This window comes from Macaca fascicularis, chromosome 2, assembly GCF_037993035.2.
Source record: "Macaca fascicularis isolate 582-1 chromosome 2, T2T-MFA8v1.1".
In the NCBI taxonomy this organism is placed as follows: Eukaryota; Metazoa; Chordata; class Mammalia; order Primates; family Cercopithecidae; genus Macaca; species Macaca fascicularis.
Genome location: NC_088376.1, coordinates 101,256,290 through 101,279,434, shown reverse-complemented (window position 1 = coordinate 101,279,434; position 23,145 = coordinate 101,256,290). Strand labels below are relative to the sequence as shown.

The window sequence follows — 23,145 nt, the reverse complement described above, 5'->3', positions numbered from 1 at the left end:
CTTCCCCACCCACACAGGTCCTTGCCCTGCCAGCATCCTCTCGAGTGGGTTCACAGGAGACCTTGGCAGTTCTCTTCACTCTTGCACCCCAGTCAGCTCGAGGGACTCAGGCCAAGCTCTGCCAATGACTCTCTTGAAGACCCCTATCAGACTTGAGGGGAGGGGAAGAACAACCCTTTCCTTTAAGAAATCCTCGTCTATCTTCACTCTTAGTCCCATGCTTCTCTTTGTGTGGTCTTAATAGCTGTTATCCCATTGGAGAGTCACAATGACTCTGAGGAAAGGGAGGGTATTTGTATATGCAGTATATTGGAGATAAAGTCAAAAAGGACAAGGGCTTGGAGCCTGGGAACCTTGTCACAGCTTCAAGTTTAGGTTAGCCAGCAAATTCGTTTACTTTGATGGCAATCCATTTTCCCACCCAGGCAGTAAATTCCATAGTAGCACAGACTGTCTGTCCTGTTTACCATACATCCCCAGCTCTTAGCAAAGAGCCCAGCATAGAGTGGGCACTCATAAATATTAATTAATGAATTATCTCTATCTATTGCAGCATAACAAACCACTCTAAAACTTAAATGGCTTAAAATAATGAAAATCATTTCTTTTGCTTACAGTTGGACAAACAGGAACAGCTCATTTCTGCTTAATGTGGTATCAGCTGGGACAACTCATCTTGAGACTGGAATATCTGCTTCCAAGAATATCCACAAGTTGATGCTGGCTGTTGGCTGGGAGCTCAGCCAATGCTGTGGCCTGGGGGCCTTGGCTCCCTCCCACATAATCTCTCCACAGCACACTTAGGCTTCCTCATAGCATGGTGGCTGGGTTCCAATGTCATCAGAGATGGAGGCTGTATTGACTTCTATGACCCAGCCTCAGAAATCGCAAAGTGTCCTGCCACTGAAGTGATAAGTCAGCCTGGATTCAAGGGGATGGCACAAAGACCTCTTTCTCTCAATTAAAAGAGTATCAAAGTCACATTATGCGCATAACATATGAGGTAGGAGATATTGGAGCGACCATCTTTGGAAAATTCATCTAATCTGCCCCATGGATAGGCAAACACTATCACTTCCTGGTGGACCCAGTATTTGAACTCAAGTTCTGCTCAGTACATTTTGTTCTAGGAGGAGGGGATATATGTCACACATTCTAGAAGGACTTCTCTCTAACCTGGAGAAGATAAAGCCTTGGAGTTTAGAGAGTTAATTGACAGTTATGAAGATAATTCACTTATTTGTGCTAACTGCCTCTTCAACTAAATGTAGGCTTCCTAAGAAACTTTTGTTATGTTATATATATAATTTTATACATATTTTATATTAATATATTAGATTGTCTATTAGGTATGTACATATACAATAATCTCCAGTGCTTAGCCCAGAGTCTAACACATAGCAGCTGCACAAAGAGTACAAAGAAATCTTGTAGAATAAATTAAATACCTGCTTAGTCCCGCTAGGTGAAGTGTGGCTTGATGAGGTGCTGCCACCTTCTGGGAACTGAGGTATTGCTAGCCATTTCAAAGGCAGCAGGTCTTTGGAACTAACTATGCACTCCTTGCCCCAAGCCACTCTCAGTTTACAAGGCACTCTCCCAGTGGCTGATTTTTTATGTATGTATGTATTTATTTATTTAATTTGAAACAGGGTCTCGCTCTGTCGCCCAGGGTGCAGTGCAGTAGTGCAATCTCAGCTCACTGCAGCCTTGACCTCCTGGGCTCAAGCAATCCTCACGCATCAGCCTCCACAGTAGCTGGGACCACAGGCATGTGACACCAGGCCCAGCTAATTTTATTTATTTTGTAGAGATGGGAGTCTCGCTTTGTTGCCCAGGCTGGTCTCGAACTCCTGGGCTCAAGTGATCTTCAGTCTCCCAAAGTTCTGGGATTACAGGGGTGAGCCACCTTGCCCGGATCCCTAATGGCGGATTGATTTTTTCTTTTTAACAGGAATTCCGACGCCTGTGTTGATTCCTATTTGACCAACGAGAGCTCTGAGGACCAGCGCTGCTGAACGGAAGCGTCCCGCCTGATATCTCTACGGCCTCACCCGGCTCTCCTCAGCCCCGCCGCCTGGCTGTGGCTCCTCACCGTCACTGCTCTGCCTAAGTGCTCAGGGGAGGCCTTGCTGAACCAGCAGCCCATCCTGCCTGCTTATCTTACCTCAGTTCTGTGTAGCCCCAGACAGTGGTGCTGTCCTCCCCGCTCAAATATGGTCTTCCCTTAACCTCCTCCATGATCAACTCTTCCCCAGGTTTTCTCCCTCCCTCTCTGGCTGCCGCTTCTCTAAAGTCCGCCTTCTCCCACATCTGACCCTAAGCCCGCTTCTCTTCACAGACCCCTGCGAATGCTGCTCCCCTCACAGCCTCAATCCCCATCTACACACAAACAACTGCCAGCCCAGCCTTCTCTCTTGAGCTCCACATCTGATTGCCTGGTCCCCAGAAAGCTAGCACTGACTGGGACAGCCCGACATTTAATGCGTACCTTGTCCAAAGTCAGCCTGTGGTCTCCCCACACCCCCAACCACCCCGCCCCTTCTCCCACTCCCACTGCCCCCACTTATGCATCCCCCCACTCACTTATGCAGACAACCGGGTATCAGCCCAGAGTTTTCCCTTCCTCACCTCCAGGGTCACTAGACGGTTTTCAGAAGTAACATCAAACAGTACACCAAGCAGTTTGGCATATTTTAGCTCTTTTAGGTTCTGTCGACTCTGACTCCTGGGCAGCCCTCAGATAGTCCCTCCTCTCCCTCATCTGCTACCATCAGATCCTCATCACATGGAACCTGGACTGCTGGGACAGATTCCGTGCCCTGTCTCCTCCCCTGTGGCCGGACTCTAACCGACTCTACACTCCAACTTGCCCCTGATTAAAACCCTTCAGAATGGGACCCAAACTCCATGCCTGCCATTCAGTTTTCACACCTTGGCTCCATGCTGTCCAAGACCACGCTCCACCTCTGCCCACACATCCTGCCTTCAAGGCACACTGCACACATCACACCAGCCAAGCCTCTGTGCCTTTGCCCACTCTCTTCGCTTTGCCCAGAACCTCCTTCCCTCATCTTCTCACGTCCAAAGTGTCTCATCCCCACTGTACAGACAAAGAAACAAATTCATTGTATTATTTTTATTTTTTTGAGACAGAGTCTTGCTCTTTCACCCAGGCTGGAGTGCATTGGTATGATCTCAGCTCACTGAAACCTCCACCTCCCTGGCTCAAGCAATTCTCCTGCCTCAGCCTCCCAAGTAGCTGGGATTACAGGTGCCCGCCACCATGCGCAGCTAATTTTTGTATTTTTCGTAGAGATAGGGTTTCACCATGTTGGCCAGGCTAGTCTCAAACTCTTGACCTCAGGTGATCTGCCCGCCTCTGCCTCTCAAAGTGCTGGGATTATAGGCATGAGCCACTGCACCTGGCCAGAAATACCTGGCCAGAAACACCTGGCCAGAAACAGGCTCAGACAGCTGACACAGTTGCCCAAGGTTGTACAGCTGGGAAGTAGTGGAGCTGGGGTCCCAAAGGAAGACTGCCTGAAACCAGCTCTTTTCAATGCTCTGCAGGGTCCAGACTTTATTCCAAGCCCTGGCTTCCCCATGTGTAAAAGGGGAAAATAAAAAAACAAAGGGGTCTTCCTGTTCCCACTTTGCCTGATCAGGATTTCTTCATTCTGAGATGCTCTGAAGTTCCCTGGTGACCTGGGGGCACAGAGCACAGCTGCCTCAGGCCCCTAGCCAGCCACTGAGTGGACAGTGCTCAGGTCAGACCCTCCTCAGGGATCGCCTGCATGACCTGTGAGTGCTTTCCACTAAGAACACTATGACCAGTGGGCGGCGTGGCCTTCTGCCTGCCCTCAAGTTCTCCAGTTTCCAGTCTGTGTTCCTTATCTATTGCTGTGTAGCAAAATATCACAAAATGATCAGTTTAAAAGGATGTTTCCAGTCGCAGTTCTGAAGCTCAGAGGTCCTATAGACATGGCTGGGTTCTCCGCTCAAGGTTTCCAAGGCTGAACCTGGGCTGAGTTCTCATCTGGAAACTGAAGAGAAGTCTTCCAGGCTCATTCATGTTGGGGAAAGGATTCAATTCCCCGAGTTTCCAGGACTGAGGTTCCTGCTTTCTTGAGGCTGTTAGCCTTTCCTGGCTCCTTGCAGCCACCCACAGTCCTTCTCATGTGATCTCTACAAGTTCAAGTCAGCAATGGTGCAACAAATTCCCCTCATGCTTCAAATCTCTCTTCACATTTCTCTTCTGCCACCCGCTTGGGAACTTTTGAGGGGCCATCTTTAGAAGTCTGATCAGACCCTCATTCATCAGGCATTTGCTATCTGCTCCACACCTAACCTGTACTCAGCAGTGCTGGGGGGCAGAAATGAACAAAATTTGACTGCATGGCCTCTGGGACTCCTGTCTCAATACCCCGCTATTCATCCTGTGCTTAACCAGATTTTCCACCTACCTGTCCATACTTGGGCCATACCTGTTACCTAAATGCTGTTCCCCACTGTATTCATTGGCCAAAGCTGCTGTAACAAAATACCACAGACTGGATGGCTTTTAAACAGACATTTCTGTTCTCACAGTTCTGGAGGCTGAAAGTCCAAGATCAAGGTGTCAGCAGGGTTGGTTTCTGGTGAGGTCTCTCTCCCCGGCCTGCAGACAGCCGTCTTCTCACTGTGTTCCCACATTGCCCTCACTTTGTGCATGTACATCCCTGGTGTTTCTTCCTCTTCTTATAAGGACACCGATAGGGCAACAGCCACACTTTTATAACTTCATTTAACCTTAATTACCTCTTTAAAGGGCCTATCTCCAAATAAAGTCACATTTCAAGGTAGTGGGGCTTCCACATATGAATTGGGGGAGGGGAAGAGAATTTAGTCCACAATATCTACCATCTCCACCCATCAAGTATCTCATCTGGGGGGCTCAGTTCACAGGCTGCCTCTTGCATGAAACCACCCTAGATGGAGTTTGTGTCTCACTGGGCTCCCCAACACCCAGTTGGTACTTCTGTTCCCACCATGTCAGTTTCCCACTAGACCGGGAGGTTCTAGGGAAGGCTCCACAGCTGACAAGCTGGTGTGTACTGGGAATCCTCCAGCAGAGGCCTGCTCCCAGTAGGGCATCAATAAGTGTTGGGGAGGAACAGAGGAGCAGGGGATGCTAACAAGGTCAAGCAACAGGGCCTCCAACTCCAGGAGAACTGACGAAGGCTGCCAACCACACACCTTCCTCGCGAAAAGTGTTCTGGGTCCCCAAGACTGTGTGCTGCATGGCTGATGACAGTTCTGCAAGCCCAAGGACTAGGGGGCAGCCATCTCTCAGCCTTCTGCAGCCCCACCCAGGCAGAGTTGGACCAGGTCCTTAGAGAGACTTAGGCCTGTCTCATCCCCCATTACATCCCTCCTCACAACGTATCCCTGTGTGCTATAGAAGTATATGTGCCATCCTGATCAAGGGCTCAGGAAACCTGAGTTCTAGTCCTTGATGTACCTCTCGCTTATTGTGTCACTTTAACATTTCAACGTAACTTCTCTGAGCCTTTGTTTCCTCACCTGTAAAATGGGCACACAAATAACTTTCTCATAGGGCTTCTGTGAGGATTTCATGAGGTCAAGCACGTACAAAAGGAGCTCAGAACACTGGAACTGGATATTAAAGGAGTGGGGGATTTGAACATTGGCAGTTCTGGGAAAGGTGTTCTAAGCCAAGGAAAGTGAACTAAATGTTAGTACTTTTACTTTCCCTGTGGCTGTTAACCATAAATAAATCCCTTTCCTTTGCTGGGCCTTAGGTTTTTCAATTGGAAAATAGGAATTTGGATTCAATCTTTCTCTGTCACTGAGATTTTTGACCTGGACAGGACTTTAAATACCATTGACTGTTAACTTATACATTTCACAGATGAGGAAAATGAAAAGGGGTTGTCAGGGCAGTAGTGGGGCTAGGAGTGAGGACTCCTGACTTCCAGGCCAGCGCTTGCCCCAGCACCTTTCGGCCTCTCGCAGTGTGCAGAGCCAGCCAGAGCTGATACAAGCTGACTACCTGCCTTAAACACCTCACTGGGATTAACCCTCCACATCTGTGCTGTCCAATATAGTCGCCACTCGCCACATGTGGCTACTGAGCACTTGAATTATAACAAGGGTAACAAAATGCAACATGCACAAATGGCTTCTTTAGTTTTATTTAATTCACTCAAATTTTAAAACTGATAATTAAGTTACTAGAAAATTTTAAGGGTGCTTGAACAACTTGAGAATCTACTTTTCAGCAATACAGTTTATTAAATATAGATTACGTGGTTTTTCTCATTGTTGTTATTGTTGTTTGAGACGGGGTCTCGCTGTCACCCAGACTGGAGTACAGTGGTGCCATCTCGGCTCACTACAGCCTTGACCTCCCAGGCTCAAGTGATCCTCCCACCTCAGCCTCCTAAGGACCTGTGATTACAAGTGTGTGCCACCACTCCTGGCTAATTTTTGTAGAGACAGAGTTTTGCCACATTGTCCAGGCTGGTCTCAAACTCTGTGCTCAAGAGATCCACCAACCTAGACCTCACAAAGTGCTGGGATTACAAGCGTGCACCACCATGCCTGGCCAGATAAAGTGTTTCTGATGAAAATTTAGTTCCTGAATTAAGATATACTATAAATGTAAAATATACACTGGATTTCAAAGATAATTCAAAATATCTTATTAATAATTTTACATTAATTTATGTGCAAATGATAATTTGGAAATCTAGGTCAAATAAAATATTAAAATTCATTTCATCTCTTTTTTTTTACTTTTTTAAATGTGGTTACTAGAAAATTTTAAATGACTTACATGGCTCTCTCTCACACTATTTGGCTTATATTATTTAGACAAATTGCATTATTTTTCTACCCAATAGCACTGGCCCAAATCTTCAAAGCAATCCCATGACATGGGTCTGTTATTATCACCCTCATCTCACAGACAGGGGAACCCAACGTAGCATATGCTGCCCATGCCCCATACTACCTTGCCCCACTTGGGGTCACCTGTAACTTCCATAGATAGTTCCTATAAGAGCTTCCTACTTCAAATACTTGCATCTTCTCTCTGCCTGAGGAGCAAGCAAGAAGTACGGGGAAGAGAAAATAGATAGCACTTCCTGAAACAGCACCCAGTCAATGGGAGGTGAGGGTTGGTAGAAAATACCCCACTGTCTTAGTCCATTTTCTGTTGCTTATAACAGAATAACTGAAACTGGGTCATTTATGAAGAAAAGAAATTCACTTCCGGCCGGGCACGGTGGCTCACCCCTGTAATCCCAGCACTTTGGGAGGGGGAGGCTGGTGGATCACTTGAGGCCAGGAGTTTGAGACCAGCCCGGCAAACATGGTGAAATCCCATCTCTACTGAAAAAAAATAGAAAACTTAGCCATGCATGGTGAACTGCGCCTGTAATCCCAGCTACTTGGGAGGCTGAGGCAGGAGAATCGCTTGAACCTGGGAGGTGGAGGCTTAGAGGCTGCAGTGAGCCAAGATCATGCCACTGCACTCCAGCCTGGGTGACAGAGCGAGACTCAATAAAAGAAAAAAAGAAAAGAAAAGAGGAAGAAAAGAAAAGGCAGTTGACAAAATTTGACTGCTTAAGCTGTCAATAAACTAGGAATAGAAGGAAGGTACATCCTAACTAGGAACAGAAGGAAGGAACATCAATATACTAATAGCTGTATATGAAAAGCCCACAGCTAACTTCATACTCATAAGTGAAAAACTGAAAACTTTTCCTCTAAATTCAGTAACAAGGCAGGTACGCTCCCTCTCACCACTTCTATATTGAGTAGACATAGTACCGAAGTCCTAGCCAGAACAATTAGGCAAGAAAAAGAATAAAAGTTAATCAAATCAGAAAAGTAAAACTGTCCCTATTTGCAGATTCTTATATATAGAAAACTCTTAAAGACTCCATTTTAAAAACTGTTAGAACTAATGATAAAAACTCAGTAAAGTCGTGGGATACAAAATCAACATATGAAAATCAGTTGTGTTTCTATACTCTAACGATGAACTACCTGAAAAGGAAATTAGGAGATTAAGCCCCACTTGTTTACAGAGGCAACCCGCTTTCATCCCTTCCCTTACTCACTTCTCTACCCTCACTACATTCCTGGGATCCTCTCCCAGTTAAATCACTTGCACTCAAATGCTTGTCTCAGATTCCGCTCTTGGAAGAACCTAAATACAGACATTAAGGTACAGAGAGCTCAAAGACTCTCAGAGGTCAAATAAATAGTAAGAGACAGACTGGCAATTTGATCTGAGGCCATCTGACACCAGCTCTCACTCTCTCAAACACCATGCTCTGTTTCCTCTCACACGGTAGCCATGATATTGCCATGGCAGGAGGATGGAGACTCTCCCCTCAACTCTGCTGACCCCAGAGCAAAAAAATCCCTTCTCTGGCTTCAGATGATTCTTCTCTGGTATCAAGAGGCTGAGCAGACCCCTCCCCTGCAGGCTTGGAACAGAGCCAGCCTGGCTGCCCAAGCTGTCCCCCTGGCACCAGTGCCTGCTTCCCAGCCAGCAGGAAGCCAGGACTGCCAGCCATTGCCAGGGTAGCCAGGAGTTGCACAGCTATTAAGTGTCATGGGTAGGATTCAGCCTCAAGCAGTCTGGCTCCTATCATTCTTGAATCCCATCTCTCCTGAAACTTGAAGTGAGTCAACTGCCAGCTACTTATCAGCTCCTTCATGATTTATGTGTGAATTTCTGCCCAAACCCAACTTCGATGGACCCCACTTGGAGGGAGGGGCTGGTAGGAGACGATGCCTTGGACCCTAAGAACCAGTAGGCTCTGAAAGAGAGGATTGCGATAGCTGGAAGGGAACCACCCTTCCCTCACACACCCTCCGCAAGCACCTCTCTGCCTGTTGACAAAGATCAGCTGTTCAACCTCAGTATATTTATTCATTTCCAGCCTCATTCCCAAAATGATTTGAGAGAGCTTAAAGAAATAGAGGCACAGTATCTCCACTGTTAAAGTAAGTTAAAACGGAGCTCAGACCTGAAGTATCCCTGAGCAGGCAAAACAAGTTAGGTCTCGTAAGGGACCTTAACCTTGCTTGATTTGCAGACATAACGCAAAACTGGAGCCCGCCCTTCCTTCCTTCCTTCTTTTCTTTTTTCTTTTTTTTTTTTTTTTTTTTTTTTTGAGACAGGATCTCACTTTGCCACCTAGCCTGGAATGCAGTGGCACAATCACAGCTCACTGCAGCCTCCACCTCTCTGGCTTAAGCAATTCTCCCACTTCAGACTCCCTAGTAACTGGGACAACGAGTGCACGCCACCACACTCAGCTAATATTTTCTTTTATTTTTTGTAGAGACGAGGTCTTGCTATGTTGCCCAAGCTGGTCTCCAGCTCCTGGGCTCAAGTGATCCTCCCACCTCAGCCTCCCAAAGTGCTCAGATAACAGGTGTGAGTCACCATGCCAGCCCTTGAGCTATTTCTTGTAAATGCTTCTATTAAAGAAAAATAAAACTTAAGTGCAACTAATGAGAAGCAGCTAGCACAAATAATTATATAACCAGGGACTTTCCAATGGGATAGACCAAATAAGACAACTCTATAACTGTAATCAATCAAATATTATCTTTGCTTTATTTCTGTATCTGTCTTATAAAAAGCTCCCGCTTGTGTTCCCTCAGTAGAGCTCCCAAGCCACTTCTGGTTTGGGACTGCCTGGTTCGAAAATTGTTGTTTGCACACATAAACTCTTAAAAAATTTATTATGCCTCAGTTTACCTTCTTAATGCCACTAAAGATACTCCAGTAAATAATGCCTAGTTTACTACCTTGACAGCCTCATAATTAATATCATGATGATGTGATATCATTAGATCATTACACATAGAGTGACTAGCTTGTCCTGGCTTTGTTAGAACTCTTCCAGTTTTAAAACTGAAAGTCCCTTGTCTTGCAAAACTCCTCAGAGACAGACAACAAAAAGTTGATCACCCTCATTACAGAGAATTTGGACCATAAAGTCTACTTGCTAGTTTAAAAATTTAGCTCTGAGTTTCCTAGCAGCCAAGGCAAAGAGAAACACCATATGTTATAAAAATTGTTTATTTTATTGACAATTCTCCTTCCAGAAAAAAATTATTTACTTATTTATTTTAACATCTATAACAGCACTATCTGGTAGAACTTTCTGCAATAATGGAAACATTCTGCACTATTCAATATAATAGTTTCAGGTCAGGCACGGTGGCTCATGTCTGTAATCCCAGCACTTTGGGAGGCCGAGGCAGGCGGAACAGCTGAGGTCAGGAGTCTGAGATCAGCGTGGGCAACATGATGAAACCCCATCTCTACTAAAAATACAAAAATTAGCTGGGCACAGTGGCACACACCTGTAATCCCAGCTACTGGGGTGGCTAAGGCAGGAGAATCACTTGAACCCGGGAGGCAGAAGGTGCAGTGAGCCAAGATCGCGCCACTGCACTCCAGCCTGGGCAACAGAGCGAAACTCCGTCTCAAAAACAAACAAACAAACAAACAAACAAAATCAATATAATAGTTGCTAGCCACTTGTCTCTATGGAGCACTTCAAATATGGCTAGTGTAGTGAAATAACTGAGTTTTTATTTTATTTCATTTTAATGTACTTAAATTTAAATAGCCTCATTTGGCTAGTGGCGACTGTATTGGACAGCACAGCTGTACTAGATACAAAGAAACCAAGTGCTCAAGAAGAGCCTCTTTCCTAATACTGAGGCCTGAGGAATTTCTCCCATGGTTATCACAGGAGGTGAATACAAAAGTTAGTTCCACCTAGGAGCTTTTCTTTTTTGTGTTATATACAGTATAATAGCTGGCTCTTCTAAAGCATAGGCTATGTGCTAAGTGCTCTCAAGCACTTTTTTTTTTTTTTTTTTTTTTTTGAGACGGAGTCTCACTCTATCACCCAAGCTGGAGTACAGGGTTGCGATCCCAGCTCACTGCATCTTCTGCCTCCCAGGTTCAATTTTCCTGCCTCAGCCTCCCAAGTAGTTGGGATTACAGGCGTGTGCCACCATGCCCAGCTAATTTTGTATATTTTTAGTAGAGACAGGGTTTCACCATGTTGGTCAGGCTGGTCTCGAACTCCTGACCTCAAGTGATCCACCAGCCTCAGCCTGCCAAAGTGTGCTGAGATTACAGGTGTGAGCCACCGTGCCTGGCTGGAGGCACTCTTTTCATATAATAATTCCTTCAATTCTCAAAACTAACCTAGAAAGTAGGAACTTTCAGCATCCACAGGGAGAAAGCTCCTCCTGGGAGAAATTCGGAGAGACCTAAGGCTGCCCCTTCCCTGAAACACTGGTACATTGGTCTCCCTGCCCTTCCTGGAGAGAGCCAGGAGCCTGCGGGACAGGTAGAGGGCTAGAAAAGAGCAGGGGAAGAGACAAGAGGGAGGGAGACCAGGAAGAGGGGTTCCCAGATGTCCTCGCCCCCGTTCCAGCTGCCACTGCAGGACTGACGTTGACTACATGGAAAAAGTGAGCAATGTCTGGCATCATCCCCTGGTACCAGAGGGCATTTGGGGAGTCAGAAGGAAGACCTCATGTGCCAGGCCACAGAATGCACCTGCATACCCACAGGCATGGAGCCTGGGCCAGGCCCACCTAGGATGAAACACCTCTTTCAAGTTTTCTGTGGATGGTCCCCTGATATCCTTCACCACACTGGTCTGACTGCCAGGATCTCTTGGGCCTGCTGGGCCCCTCAGACCCTGGTAAGCAAAGGAGGAGGCAGGTGTGACCCCCCTCCCCGCTGCCACTCCATCTGTGACTGGGAAGCTGATGACTCCAGGGTCAGAAATAACCCCACGGTCAGCTCCCTGCATGCCGCCCTTCCCCTCCCCTCCGTTCCCAGAAAGCCTGGGCCCTGAGTCAGAGGGAAGAGTCGAGAAGAGAGAAAGGACTCAGTTAATCTGGGATGAAAACCACGGAGTCCTGCTGTGGAATTCATTCATTGGGAGGCCGAGGCAGGCAGATCACCTGAGGTCGGCAGTTCAAGACCAGCCTGGCCAACATGGTAAAACCCCATCTCTACTAAAAATACAAAAATTAACCGGGTATGGTGGCGCAAAGGAGGAGCTGGACCTGGCCAATCTCGGCCCAGTGAAGAGCTGTGCCTTGTCATTCAGATGTCTTCCCCCCAAATCCAGCTTTATCAGGGCCGTGTTGACCTGTGCTGTGGGGCACGGGGAAGAATGGATAAGAAAGAAGGAATTCTTTAGTGCAGAAGGGAATGGGGAAGAAAAAGAGCTGAGCTTCACACTCAGAGGTATTCAGGCTCAGAACAGAGGAGGAGAGGCCCAGCCTGCCCTCAGGAGACCTCCAGTCTCCTGGCACAGTGGGTGGAGACACGTCAGGAAGAGTCAGAGGCAGGACCAGAGTAGAGTGATGGAGGCTCACAAGACGGGGGCAAGCTGTCCAAGGTGTCAGATGCCCCTTCTTATTCACTCTCTCAAAATAGTCTGGGACACCCCCAACCCCACAACCCAGCTGAGTCACTGACCCCAATCCCCAGATCAGACTCTGGATGAATGAAGCTTCTCCCCCTCTGTTTCCCCTCCCCAGCCCGAAGGACATGTAATTGATTCCCCAGGATGGAAGAGTGACTTCCACAAGACCTAAAAATAACCAAACCACTTAATACTCTGAACATAGCCTCTCCCGCCCGCCCCCACCACGGCCCACCCACTAGCCAGCAAGATAAAGGCAGCTGCTGGGGCTGGCAGGGGACAGAGACCCGGAGCCAGGGCAGCAAGAAGGTGTCTGTTGGAGCCAGCAGAACAGAACCAATTTGAACAAGAACCTCGAGAGGAACGACGAACCCTGAGACCACAGCTGCTACAGACCCCAAACACCCCATCAGCCAAGAGAGACCCTCGGTGAGTAACCTACCTCTCTGTCCTTCCACGGCAGGGCTGGCGTTCACAGCTGGGATCCCCTGCCCTCCTGGAATGGACGTATTAGGGGTGGCTCTGAGTGGGGGAAGGAGATTGAGGGGCATGCATGGGAGGAGGTGAGTGGAAGTCTCAGATATAAAGAACCCACAAAGGAGGTAAAGACAGTGTGAGCCCCATGGGAGCTCTCAGAGTGGCTGCCACAGGCCTGAAGCTAGCAGAAAGGACAGGGTCCTGCCAGGCTGGCATGATCCAGTAAGGCCTGGAGTTGTGATTTTTAAAATACAGGTATGGAATGCCTCAGGCTTCGGGGCTTCCTCCCAGGGAAGCCTCAGGCAGGCCCAGGGTCTGGAGGAAGGAGGAACAGAAGAGAGGCGGGAGCAGGGGCTGTAGGTAGGCCTGAGTGTGCATTGCTAGAACAAGCCCCATGCCTAGTTGCTGTGGATGACACTCTCGGCATATCTGGCCCAGGCATAGCTCCCAGGGGCTGGCCGGAGCCCAGCTCCCTACATATCATAGCCTAAAACCTGGGGTGGAATTTGGACTCTGCCCATGGTCTTGCCCAGTGGGAAAGCCCCCAGGGCAGATCTGGGGCGCTCAGGGGAGGGAGACCGGATCTGAATTTGCCCAGATGTAAAGACATATGGAGCCAGCTGGGCCGAGGAGGAGGTAACCTGAGGACAGCAGTGGGACCATCCTGAGAGGTTGGCCCAGCCCTAGGAGACCAAGGTTTAGGACAGTTCTTGGGGTCACCCCACCTAAGTCTGGTCCCAGTTATGAATTCTGTCCTGACTCTACACTTGCCCCAGGAGTCTCAAGCCAGGCAAGGATGGTGGTGAGAAGGCCAGGAGTCAGGAGGCATGCTTCAGGCTTTGCTACTGCCTTGCTGAGCCTCCTTGGACAGCTCCTTTCCCCTCTTTGGCCCTCTGTTTCCCTATTTGAACAATAAGGGGTTTAGATTGAGTGATCTCTGAGGGTCCTTAGGCCTGACATCCCTGGACTCCATGATAATAACTGCCTGTGGCCTTAGCAGAGATTCTGGAAATTCCTGGGGGTGGGGGTGGGGTGAAGCTGATGGTCTGCCCATGCCATCTGCTCAGGTCACCCTGCTGGTGACAGGATGGAGTGGAGGTGGAGACAGGCACAGGTTTGCCTTGGGCAGGGGATCCTCGTTGGAGCTCAGAAATGAAAGAAAACCACGCAGAGCTTTGATGAGACTCAGGTTACAGGTTTCAGAGCTCACACTCCCCAAAGGTTCTGATGTCTTTGGTGGACATGCCAGGGTGGGCATGGGGTCAGGAGGTCTCGATTTCCTCTCTCCTCCTTCTGAGGTAGCCATAGGGAGGAAGTCCTGCCCCACTTGCTGCCAGTACTTCCCTCCACCGCAGACTCCTTTGGCCAGGGAAGGTGTCCAGGTTCTAGCACCTGGTTGGACTGCAGCCCAGGGGCCTGAAACCAGCCCAGGAGGCAGGATAGGGGAGCCCAGGGTAACGAAGGAGACGAGGTGAGCCAAGGGCACTGAGGATCCCCACTGGCTGGGCCTCAGCCTCCCTCTGAGCCCAGGGCTGCTGTTCTGAGGCCAGAACATCAGCTATATTTAGCACCCTGTGTGGTGCAGAGCAGTGGGTCAGGGGCAGCGGGAGGGGGCACATGCTTCCCATTCTTTCCCTACTGGCCTCTGGGGACTGTTAGTACACCTGTCACAAGACAGATAAGACATACATGGACAGAGACCAGAGAAGGGCTTGAGGGGTGGGAGGCCATTGAGGGGTGGGGGTGGAGCCAGGGAGGGGTAGGGCTTAGCCTGAAGCCCCCCTGAGTCCGAGCCCCTGAAGCTGTGCTTGCTTGCTTAGAGAGCGGTCTCCAGGGGCAAGGGGCAGAGCTGTCTCTGCAGAAAGGACCCTGGTCCCATGGTCCTCTCCCTGGTAGGTGTCGCCCTCATATCCTCCGAGGGGTGCCTGCTGGGGAATAGACTGGTCCTATGGCCAATAAGAAAGCTTTACACCTCCTACCCTCTTATGTCTTGGGCCCATGCCCTAAATAGAGTCTAGGGACCCCAAGCCAGCACTGCCTTCCACTTATTCACCAAGATCTGACTCTGGGCCTAAGTTCCCTCGTCTTTATTTATAAATGGTTGTGCTAAAAGACCTTTGAGATCCCCCTAGCTCAGACATTCTCAGTCTTGGAGTATAGTGCAGAAAACCCTGACCAGAGATTCAGAATTTGGATCTGGCCTAACCACGAGATATCTGATGAGCAGCTTCCCAGCCCTGATCCTCAACTGCTTCTGCCCTAGCATGGGCTGTTGGCCTCCGCTTGCCTCCTTGGGCCTGGGAAAGGTTGGAGTGCGTTGACAGCCAAGAGATAAAAGTTAGGCAGCACTCCAGGTCAACATGGCAAGTCTGCCCTCTGGTGTTCTGCAAAGGAATCTCGTCTCCATGGGAAATCAGTCACCAGGTTAGAGACCTGTCCCTCCAAGGCTGGGACTCCAAAAGTCAGGATTCCCCCAGGCCACTCTCCTGGGAGTCTTCTAGGGCAACACTGATTTTTAACAAAGGAAGGCGAGGATGGGGCCTGTCCAGTTAGGCATCCCTTATGGAGCTAAAGGAAAGAGTGTCATGTCCAGTTGTCCCATGGTTGCTCCCTAGCAACCCAGGAGATGTAGGGAAAGCAGGAACCCACTGTGATTAATGGGTCCATATGTCCTAAGTTCAAGACCTGTTGCCCACAACAGGCAGCAAAGTGAAACCCAGGCCAGGCACATAAAGAGAGGCAAGGAGTCTCTAAGTGTAAGTCACCGAGAGCTACTCTGACCCTGAGCCCTGTTTACTGCCATTTCTCCCAGCATCCAGCCTCTACCCTGCTGAACATCTAGATCTAAGGCCCCCCATCCCATCCTCATCTCTGCCCCTTCTTCTCAGAAGGATGGCCGACGCCCAGACACAGGTGGCCCCCACACCAACCATGAGGATGGCAACTGCAGAGGACCTGCCCCTCCCTCCACCCCCAGCCCTGGATGACCTGCCACTGCCACCACCCAAGGAGTCCTTCTCCAAGTTCCACCAGCAGCGGCAAGCTAGTGAACTCCGCCGCCTCTACAGGCACATCCACCCTGAGCTCCGCAAGAATCTGGCCGAGGCTGTGGCCGAGGATCTGGCCGAGGTCCTGGGCTCTGAGGAACCCACTGAGGGTGACGTTCAGTGCATGCGATGGATCTTTGAGAACTGGCGACTGGATGCCATTGGAGATCACGAGAGGCCAGCTGCCAAGGAGCCTGTGCCGGGTGGTGACGTCCAGGCCACCTCCCGCAAGTTTGAGGAAGGCTCCTTTGCCAACAGCACAGACCAGGAGCCAACCAGGCCCCAGCCAAGTGGAGGGGACGTTCGTGCAGCCCGCTGGCTATTTGAGACAAAGCCACTGGATGAGCTGACAGGGCAGGCCAAGGAACTGGAGGCCACTGTGAGGGAACCTGCAGCCAGCGGAGATGTGCAGGGTACCAGGATGCTCTTTGAGACACGGCCGCTGGACCGCCTGGGCTCCCGCCCCTCCCTGCAGGAGCAGAGCCCCTTGGAACTGCGCTCAGAGATCCAGGAGCTGAAGGGTGATGTGAAAAAGACAGTGAAGCTTTTCCAAACGGAGCCCCTGTGTGCCATCCAGGATGCAGAGGGTGCCATCCATGAGGTCAAGGCCGCATGCCGGGAGGAGATCCAAAGCAACGCGGTGAGGTCTGCCCGCTGGCTCTTTGAGACCCGGCCTCTGGACGCCATCAACCAGGACCCCAGCCAGGTGCGGGTGATCCGGGGGATTTCCCTGGAGGAGGGGTCCCGGCCCGATGTCAGTGCAACTCGCTGGATCTTTGAGACACAGCCCCTGGATGCCATCCGGGAGATCTTAGTAGATGAAAAGGACTTCCAGCCATCCCCAGACCTTATCCCACCTGGTCCAGATGTTCAGCAGCAGCGGCATCTGTTTGAGACCCGAGCGCTGGACACTCTGAAGGGGGATGAGGAGGCTGGAGCAGAGGCCCCACCCAAAGAGGAAGTGGTCCCTGGTGATGTCCGCTCCACCCTGTGGCTATTTGAAACAAAGCCCCTGGATGCTTTCAGAGACAAGGTCCAAGTGGGTCACCTACAGCGAGTGGATCCCCAGGACGGTGAGGGGCATCTATCCAGTGACAACTCCTCAGCACTGCCCTTCTCTCAGAGTGCCCCCCAGAGGGATGGGCTAAAGGGGGACGTGAAGACTTTTAAGAACCTTTTTGAGACCCTTCCCTTGGACAGCATTGGACAGGGTGAGGTTCTGGCCCATGGGAGTCCAAGCAGAGAAGAAGGAACTGATTCTGCTGGGCAGGCCCAGGGCATAGGGTCCCCAGTGTATGCCATGCAGGACAGCAAGGGCCGCCTCCATGCCCTGACCTCTGTTAGCAGAGAGCAGATAGTCGGAGGTGATGTCCAAGGCTACAGGTGGATGTTTGAGACACAGCCCCTAGCCCAGCTCGGCCGAAGCCCCAGTACCATCGACGTGGTGCGGGGCATCACCCGGCAGGAAGTGGTGGCTGGGGATGTTGGCACTGCTCGGTGGCTTTTTGAGACCCAGCCCCTGGAGATGATCCACCAACGGGAGCAGCAGGAACGACAGAAAGAAGAGGGGAAGAGTCAGGGAGACCCCCAGCCTGCGGCACCCTCCAAAGGCGATGTGCAGACCATCCGGTGGTTGTTCGAGACTTGCCCAATGAGTGAGTTGGCCGAAAAGCAGGGGTCAGAGGTCACAGATCCCACAGCCAAGGCTGAGGCACAGTCCTGCACCTGGATGTTCAAGCCCCAACCTGTGGACAGGCCAGTGGGCTCCAGGGAGCAGCACCTGCAGGTTAGCCAGGTCCCGGCTGGGGAAAGACAGACAGACAGACATGTCTTTGAGACCGAGCCTCTTCAGGCCTCAGGTCGTCCCTGCGGAAGAGGGCCTGTGAGATACTGCAGCCGTGTGGAGATCCCTTCAGGGCAGGTGTCTCGTCAGAAGGAGGTTTTCCAGGCCCTGGAGGCAGGCAAGAAGGAAGAACAGCAGCCCCGGGTAATCGCTGGGTCCATCCCCGCGGGTTCTGTCCACAAGTTCACTTGGCTTTTTGAGAATTGCCCCATGGGCTCCCTGGCAGCTGAGAGCATCCGAGGGGGCAACCTCCTGGAAGAGCAGCCCATGAGCCCCTCAGGCAACAGGATGCAAGAGAGCCAGGAGACTGCAGCTGAGGGGACCCTGCGGACTCTGCATGCCACACCTGGCATCCTGCACCATGGAGGCATCCTCATGGAGGCCCGAGGGCCAGGGGAGCTCTGTCTTGCCAAGTATGTGCTCTCGGGCACAGGGCAGGGACTCCCCTATATACGAAAGGAGGAGCTGGTGTCAGGTGAACTTCCCAGAATCATCCGCCAAGTCCTGCGCCGGCCAGATGTGGACCAGCAGGGGCTGCTGGTGCAGGAAGACCCAACTGGCCAGCTCCAACTCAAGCAGCTGAGGCTGCCAACTCCAGGCAGCAGTGGGAGTATTGAAGACATGGACCCCGAGCTCCAGCAGCTGCTGGCTTGTGGTCTCAGGGCCTCCGTGGCAAGAACTGGGCTGGTGATGCAGGAGACAGAGCAGGGCCTGGTCGCACTGACTGCCTATTCTCTGCAGCCTCGGCTAACTAGCAAGGCCTCCGAGAGGAGCAGCGTGCAGCTGTTGGCCAGCTGCATAGACAAAGGAGACCTGAGTGGCCTGCACAGTCTGCGGTGGGAGCCCCCGGCTGACCCGAGTCCAGTGCCAGCCAGCGAGGGGGGCCAGAGCCTGCCCCCAGCTGAGAGCATCATCCATGTTCCCCCACTGGACCCCAGCATGGGGATGGGGCATCTGAGAGCCTCAGGGCAAGCTATCCCTTGCCCTCCTCAGTCCATTGGAAAGGCAGTCCCTCTGGCTGGGGAAGCTGCAGCACCAGCCCAGTTGCAAAACACAGAAAAGCAGGAAGACAGTCACTCTGGACAGAAAGGGATGGCAGTCTTGGGAAAGTCAGAAGGAGCCACTACTACCTCTCCGGGGCCTGGGGCCCCAGACCTCCTGGCCGCCATGCAGAGTCTGCGTATGGCAACAGCTGAAGCCCAGAGCCTGCACCAGCAAGTTCTGAATAAGCACAAGCAGGGCCCCACCCCCGCAGCCACTTCCAACCCCATCCAGGACGGTCTTCGGAAAGCTGGGGCTACCCAAAGCAACATCAGGCCTGGGGGTGGAATTGATCCCCGGATCCCAGCAGCCCCCAGAAAGGTCAGTGGGGAAGAGCGAGCACTACCCAGAGGGCTGCCTGGGGGGTGGGTGACAATTCAGGACGGCATCTACACCGCTCATCCCGTGAGGACCTTTGACCCACCAGGGGGTGTCCAGCCTTCTGAGAGGGAACCCCAGTCAAGGCGCAGGGAGACTGCCCTCTCAGTCCAGGCTCCCCGCCCACTCCAGGGAGGCCCAGGTCAGAGTACTGGGCCAGGGCGGGAGGAGCCTGGGGGCCGCGCACAGATGGCCTGGGGGCCTCCAGGGAAGTTGATGGCAGAAGTCTGCCCAGGGGACCTCCAAGCTGCAGAGACCACCCTGAAGACTGCCCCTCTAGGCAGCCACAATCTGGCCTCTGGGCCCCAAGCCGCAGGTGCCAGCCCGCACCCCCATAATGCCTTTGTTCCTCCTCCTCCTACTCTCCCAGCTGCTGTGACAGGACCTGACTTTCCAGCCGGAGCCCGCCGTGACGAGGACTCCATCCAGCAGGCCTCTGAGCCCCTGAAGGACCCCCTTCTTCACCCCCACAGCAGCCCTGCTGGCCAGAAAACCCCTGGAGGGTCACAGACAAAGACCTCAAAACTGGAGCCCACCATGCCCCCAAAGAAGAAGCCGCAGCTGCCCCCTAAACCTGCACACCTAACCCAGAGCCACCCTCCTCAGAGGCTGCCCAAGCCCTTGCCTGTATCTCCCAGCTTTTCCTCAGAGGTGGGGCAAAGGGAACACCAACGAGGTGAGACAGATGCAGCCATCCCTCAGCCAGTCAAGGTTCCCACTACTGTAGGCCAGGGCCACATACCTCTGGCCAGATGCCCCAGTGGACATAGCCAGCCCAGTCCCCAACATGGCTTCAGCACCACGGCACCCAGGCCCACCAACAATCAGGCTACAGGCAGCAATGCCCAGAGCTCTGAGCCCCCCGAGCTCAATGCCCTCAACCGTGATCCCACCTCACTGCAGTGGGGCCCCAGCACCTCAGGAGAGCAGCCCATGGAAGGTTCCCACCAAGGGGCCCCTGAGAGCCCTGAGAGTCTGCAAAGAAACCAGAAAGAGCTCCAGGGCCTCCTGAACCAGGTGCAAGCCCTTGAGAAGGAGGCCGCAGGCAGTGTGGATGTGCAGGCCCTGCGGAGGCTGTTTGAGGCTGTGCCCCAGCTGGGAGGGGCTGCTCCTCAGGCTCCTGCTGCCCACCAAAAACCTGAGGCCTCAGTGGAGCAGGCATTTGGGGAACTGACACGGGTCAGCACGGAGGTCGCTCGACTGAAGGAACAGACCTTGGCAAGGCTGCTGGACATTGAAGAGGCTGTGCACAAGGCACTCAGCTCCATGTCTAGCCTCCAGCCTGAGGCCAGCGCCAGCGGCCACTTCCAGGGACCTCCAAAAGACCACAGTGCCCACAAGATCAGTGTCACAGTCAGCAGTAGTGCCAGGCCCAGTGGCTCAGGCCAGGAGGTCGGGGGTCAAACTGCAGTCGAGAACCAAACCAAGGTTGGATGCCACACTGAGGCCCAGAATCAAGTCAAGATCAGAAATCACACAGAGGCCAGAAGTCACGCAGCCTCAACTGCCCCTTCCACCAGGAGGCAGGAGACATCAAGAGAAGATTTGTGCCTCCCTCGGGTCTTACCTTCCAGGCAAGATTCGCCCTCCTCCCCAACATTTATCTCCATCCAGTCAGCCACAAGGAAGCCTCTAGAGACTTCTAGCTTTAAGGGTAACCCTGATATCTCAGTGAAAAGCACACAAGCGGCTCAGGACATAGGCCAGGCCCTGCTCCAGCAGAAAGGTGTCCAAGACAAGGCTGGGAAGAAGGACATCACCCAGTGCTCTGTGCAACCTGAGCCTGCCCCTCCCTCAGCAAGTCCCCTGCCCAGAGGGCGGCAAAAGAGTGTTCTGGAGCTACAGACTGGGCCAGGGAGCTCACAGCACTATGGAGCCATGAGAACCGTGACTGAGCAGTATGAGGAGGTGGACCAGTTTGGGAACACAGTCCTCATGTCTTCCACCACAGTCACCGAGCAGGCAGAGCCACCCAGGAGCCCAGGCTCTCACCTCGGGCTCCACGCCTCCCCCTTGCTGAGGCAGTTCCTGCACAGCCCAGCTGGGTTCAGCAGTGACCTGACAGAAGCTGAGATGGTGCAGGTGTCCTGCAGCTACTCCCAGCCAGCTACCCAGTGAGGCCCACCGCCTCCCACCACACCTGCCACCTGTTCGTGGCCTCCACTGCCCCAGGACTGAGGTGGGTGCCTGCCTCCTGCACACTGGAGCAAGGACCAAGAGGAAAGGGCATCTTCAGAGGATTACTGTGGGCCATTTCCCTTTCATCACTTCTTTCAGTAGGCCCAGTTCTTCCAAATGGAAAAAGAAAGGTCTGGAAGAGGCCCACTGAGTAGCACAGGCGTGGGGGTAGGACGGGGGCTCCCAGCTACATCCTTGTGGAGGATGTAATATGTACAGACACACACATGTTTCTCACACAGGCCTGGCCCATGCATGGACATGTGTGAATCTGCACACCACTGCCTGAGTTGGAGTCCCCCAGAGTGTCCCTCTACCCAGAGTTTTAATTTTTTTTTTTATTAGTCTGAATGCTCCCAGCCATCTGCTCCTTAATCTCTGGAGAGGAACAGAGCCAACTGGACACAGCGTTGGTCTCTGTTTGGAATCACTGTGAGGTCTCCAGAAGGACCTGGCCGCCAGCCCCTTCATCACCATCTCCATCATTCAGCTGGTCATCTGGTGGCCCAAAGGTCAGACAAAGAGTCAGCAATCAGCATATCCCTAGAAGCCAAATGCACTGCCTTTCTCTGTCCCCACAACTGTCCCCCACTCTGCACCCCAAATGGGAAGCATACGGTCTGAATAAATCCAAGTTTTATTCTCTATTCTGTGCATGTCTGACTGTGTGTACATCTGTTCCAGTCTGTGTTCCCACTGCAGGGGGAGAAAACAGCCACAACCTCCAGGTGCCTCGTCTTCCTAGCAACAGTAGTGTGGGAAGGCTCTAAAAGCCACCCCTTCTCCTCCATCTTGGCTGGCAACCAGAAATGCCCTGCCCACACTTCTAGTCTCCTTGCCCCTATCCCCATTACACACACACACACACACACACACACACACACACACACACACACAGTGCTGCCCTCTCTATCTCGATCTCCCCTCCTGGATGTTCTTGAACACCATCCTGGAGGGGTTCTTAGAATCCTGCCCCAGAGTTGGAGAGCAGCCCATTCAGGCCTGGGAAGCGGGAGGAACTCATGCCAGGAGAATTCCTCTGCCCAAGATGTCTGGGTCACTTCTGCCTGTTCAGCCCAGGTGTCGTGTGCCAAGCAGGGGTTCCTGGAAAATGGAGTGCACAGATCCTGGCCTAGAAAGTCAGGATGTTTTGGTGAAGGGCCCTTTTCAAGTTGTCTTTCAAAAATCACTAAGCATCTTCTGTGTTCCAGGCCTGTTCTAGGCAATGGGGATACAGAGGTGAGGTCCAATGGGGTCCCGCTTTCAGGGAACCTTTTAGAATGAGGAGACAGAGACAATATATAAGAAAAATTAGATCAGGAATAGGGTGATGCATCTGACTAGGCCACTCTCCCATTTTGGGATAAAAGTCTTAAAATATGGTCATGCGACAATGGCAGGTGATTGCCTTAGACTGTGGCATGGCCAAGGCAGGGCTCTCTAAGGAAAAAACACCTCAGCTGAGATCTAAATGACAAAGAGCAACTATGTGCAAATCGGGGGAGGAAGCATGCTAGGTGGAGGGAAGAGCACTTGCAAAGACCCCGAGGTGGAATAAATTTAGTTCCTGGATTTCCTGGATATCCAGGCGTTTGAAACTAGGTTTGCCTCACACCAAGTTTATGTGGAAAGTTACTCACACTTTGCTTCAATGGAAGAGATAGGCCCTATCCTACCCCTA

At 51.8% G+C, this 23,145-nt stretch overlaps 1 protein-coding gene across 6 annotated transcripts; it reads left to right on the top strand.

Annotated features, from left to right (window-relative positions):
- The first annotated feature begins 12,778 nt into the window (after positions 1 to 12,778).
- Positions 12,779 to 22,111, top strand: XIRP1 (xin actin binding repeat containing 1). 6 transcript variants are annotated; one of them, XM_074031745.1, is made up of 3 exons: positions 12,779 to 12,929; positions 15,869 to 19,229; positions 19,657 to 22,111. In XM_074031745.1, exons 2-3 carry the CDS (start codon positions 15,870 to 15,872, stop codon positions 19,663 to 19,665), a joined length of 3,369 nt encoding a protein of 1,122 aa, XP_073887846.1. In that variant the 5' UTR covers positions 12,779 to 12,929; position 15,869; the 3' UTR covers positions 19,666 to 22,111. The 6 variants fall into 6 exon arrangements, with proteins under 6 accessions (XP_073887846.1, XP_073887845.1, XP_015301165.1 ...); XM_074031744.1 differs by having other exon boundaries at positions 15,866 to 19,229; XM_015445679.3 differs by having other exon boundaries at positions 15,790 to 19,229.
- Positions 22,112 to 23,145: the final 1,034 nt, after the last annotated feature.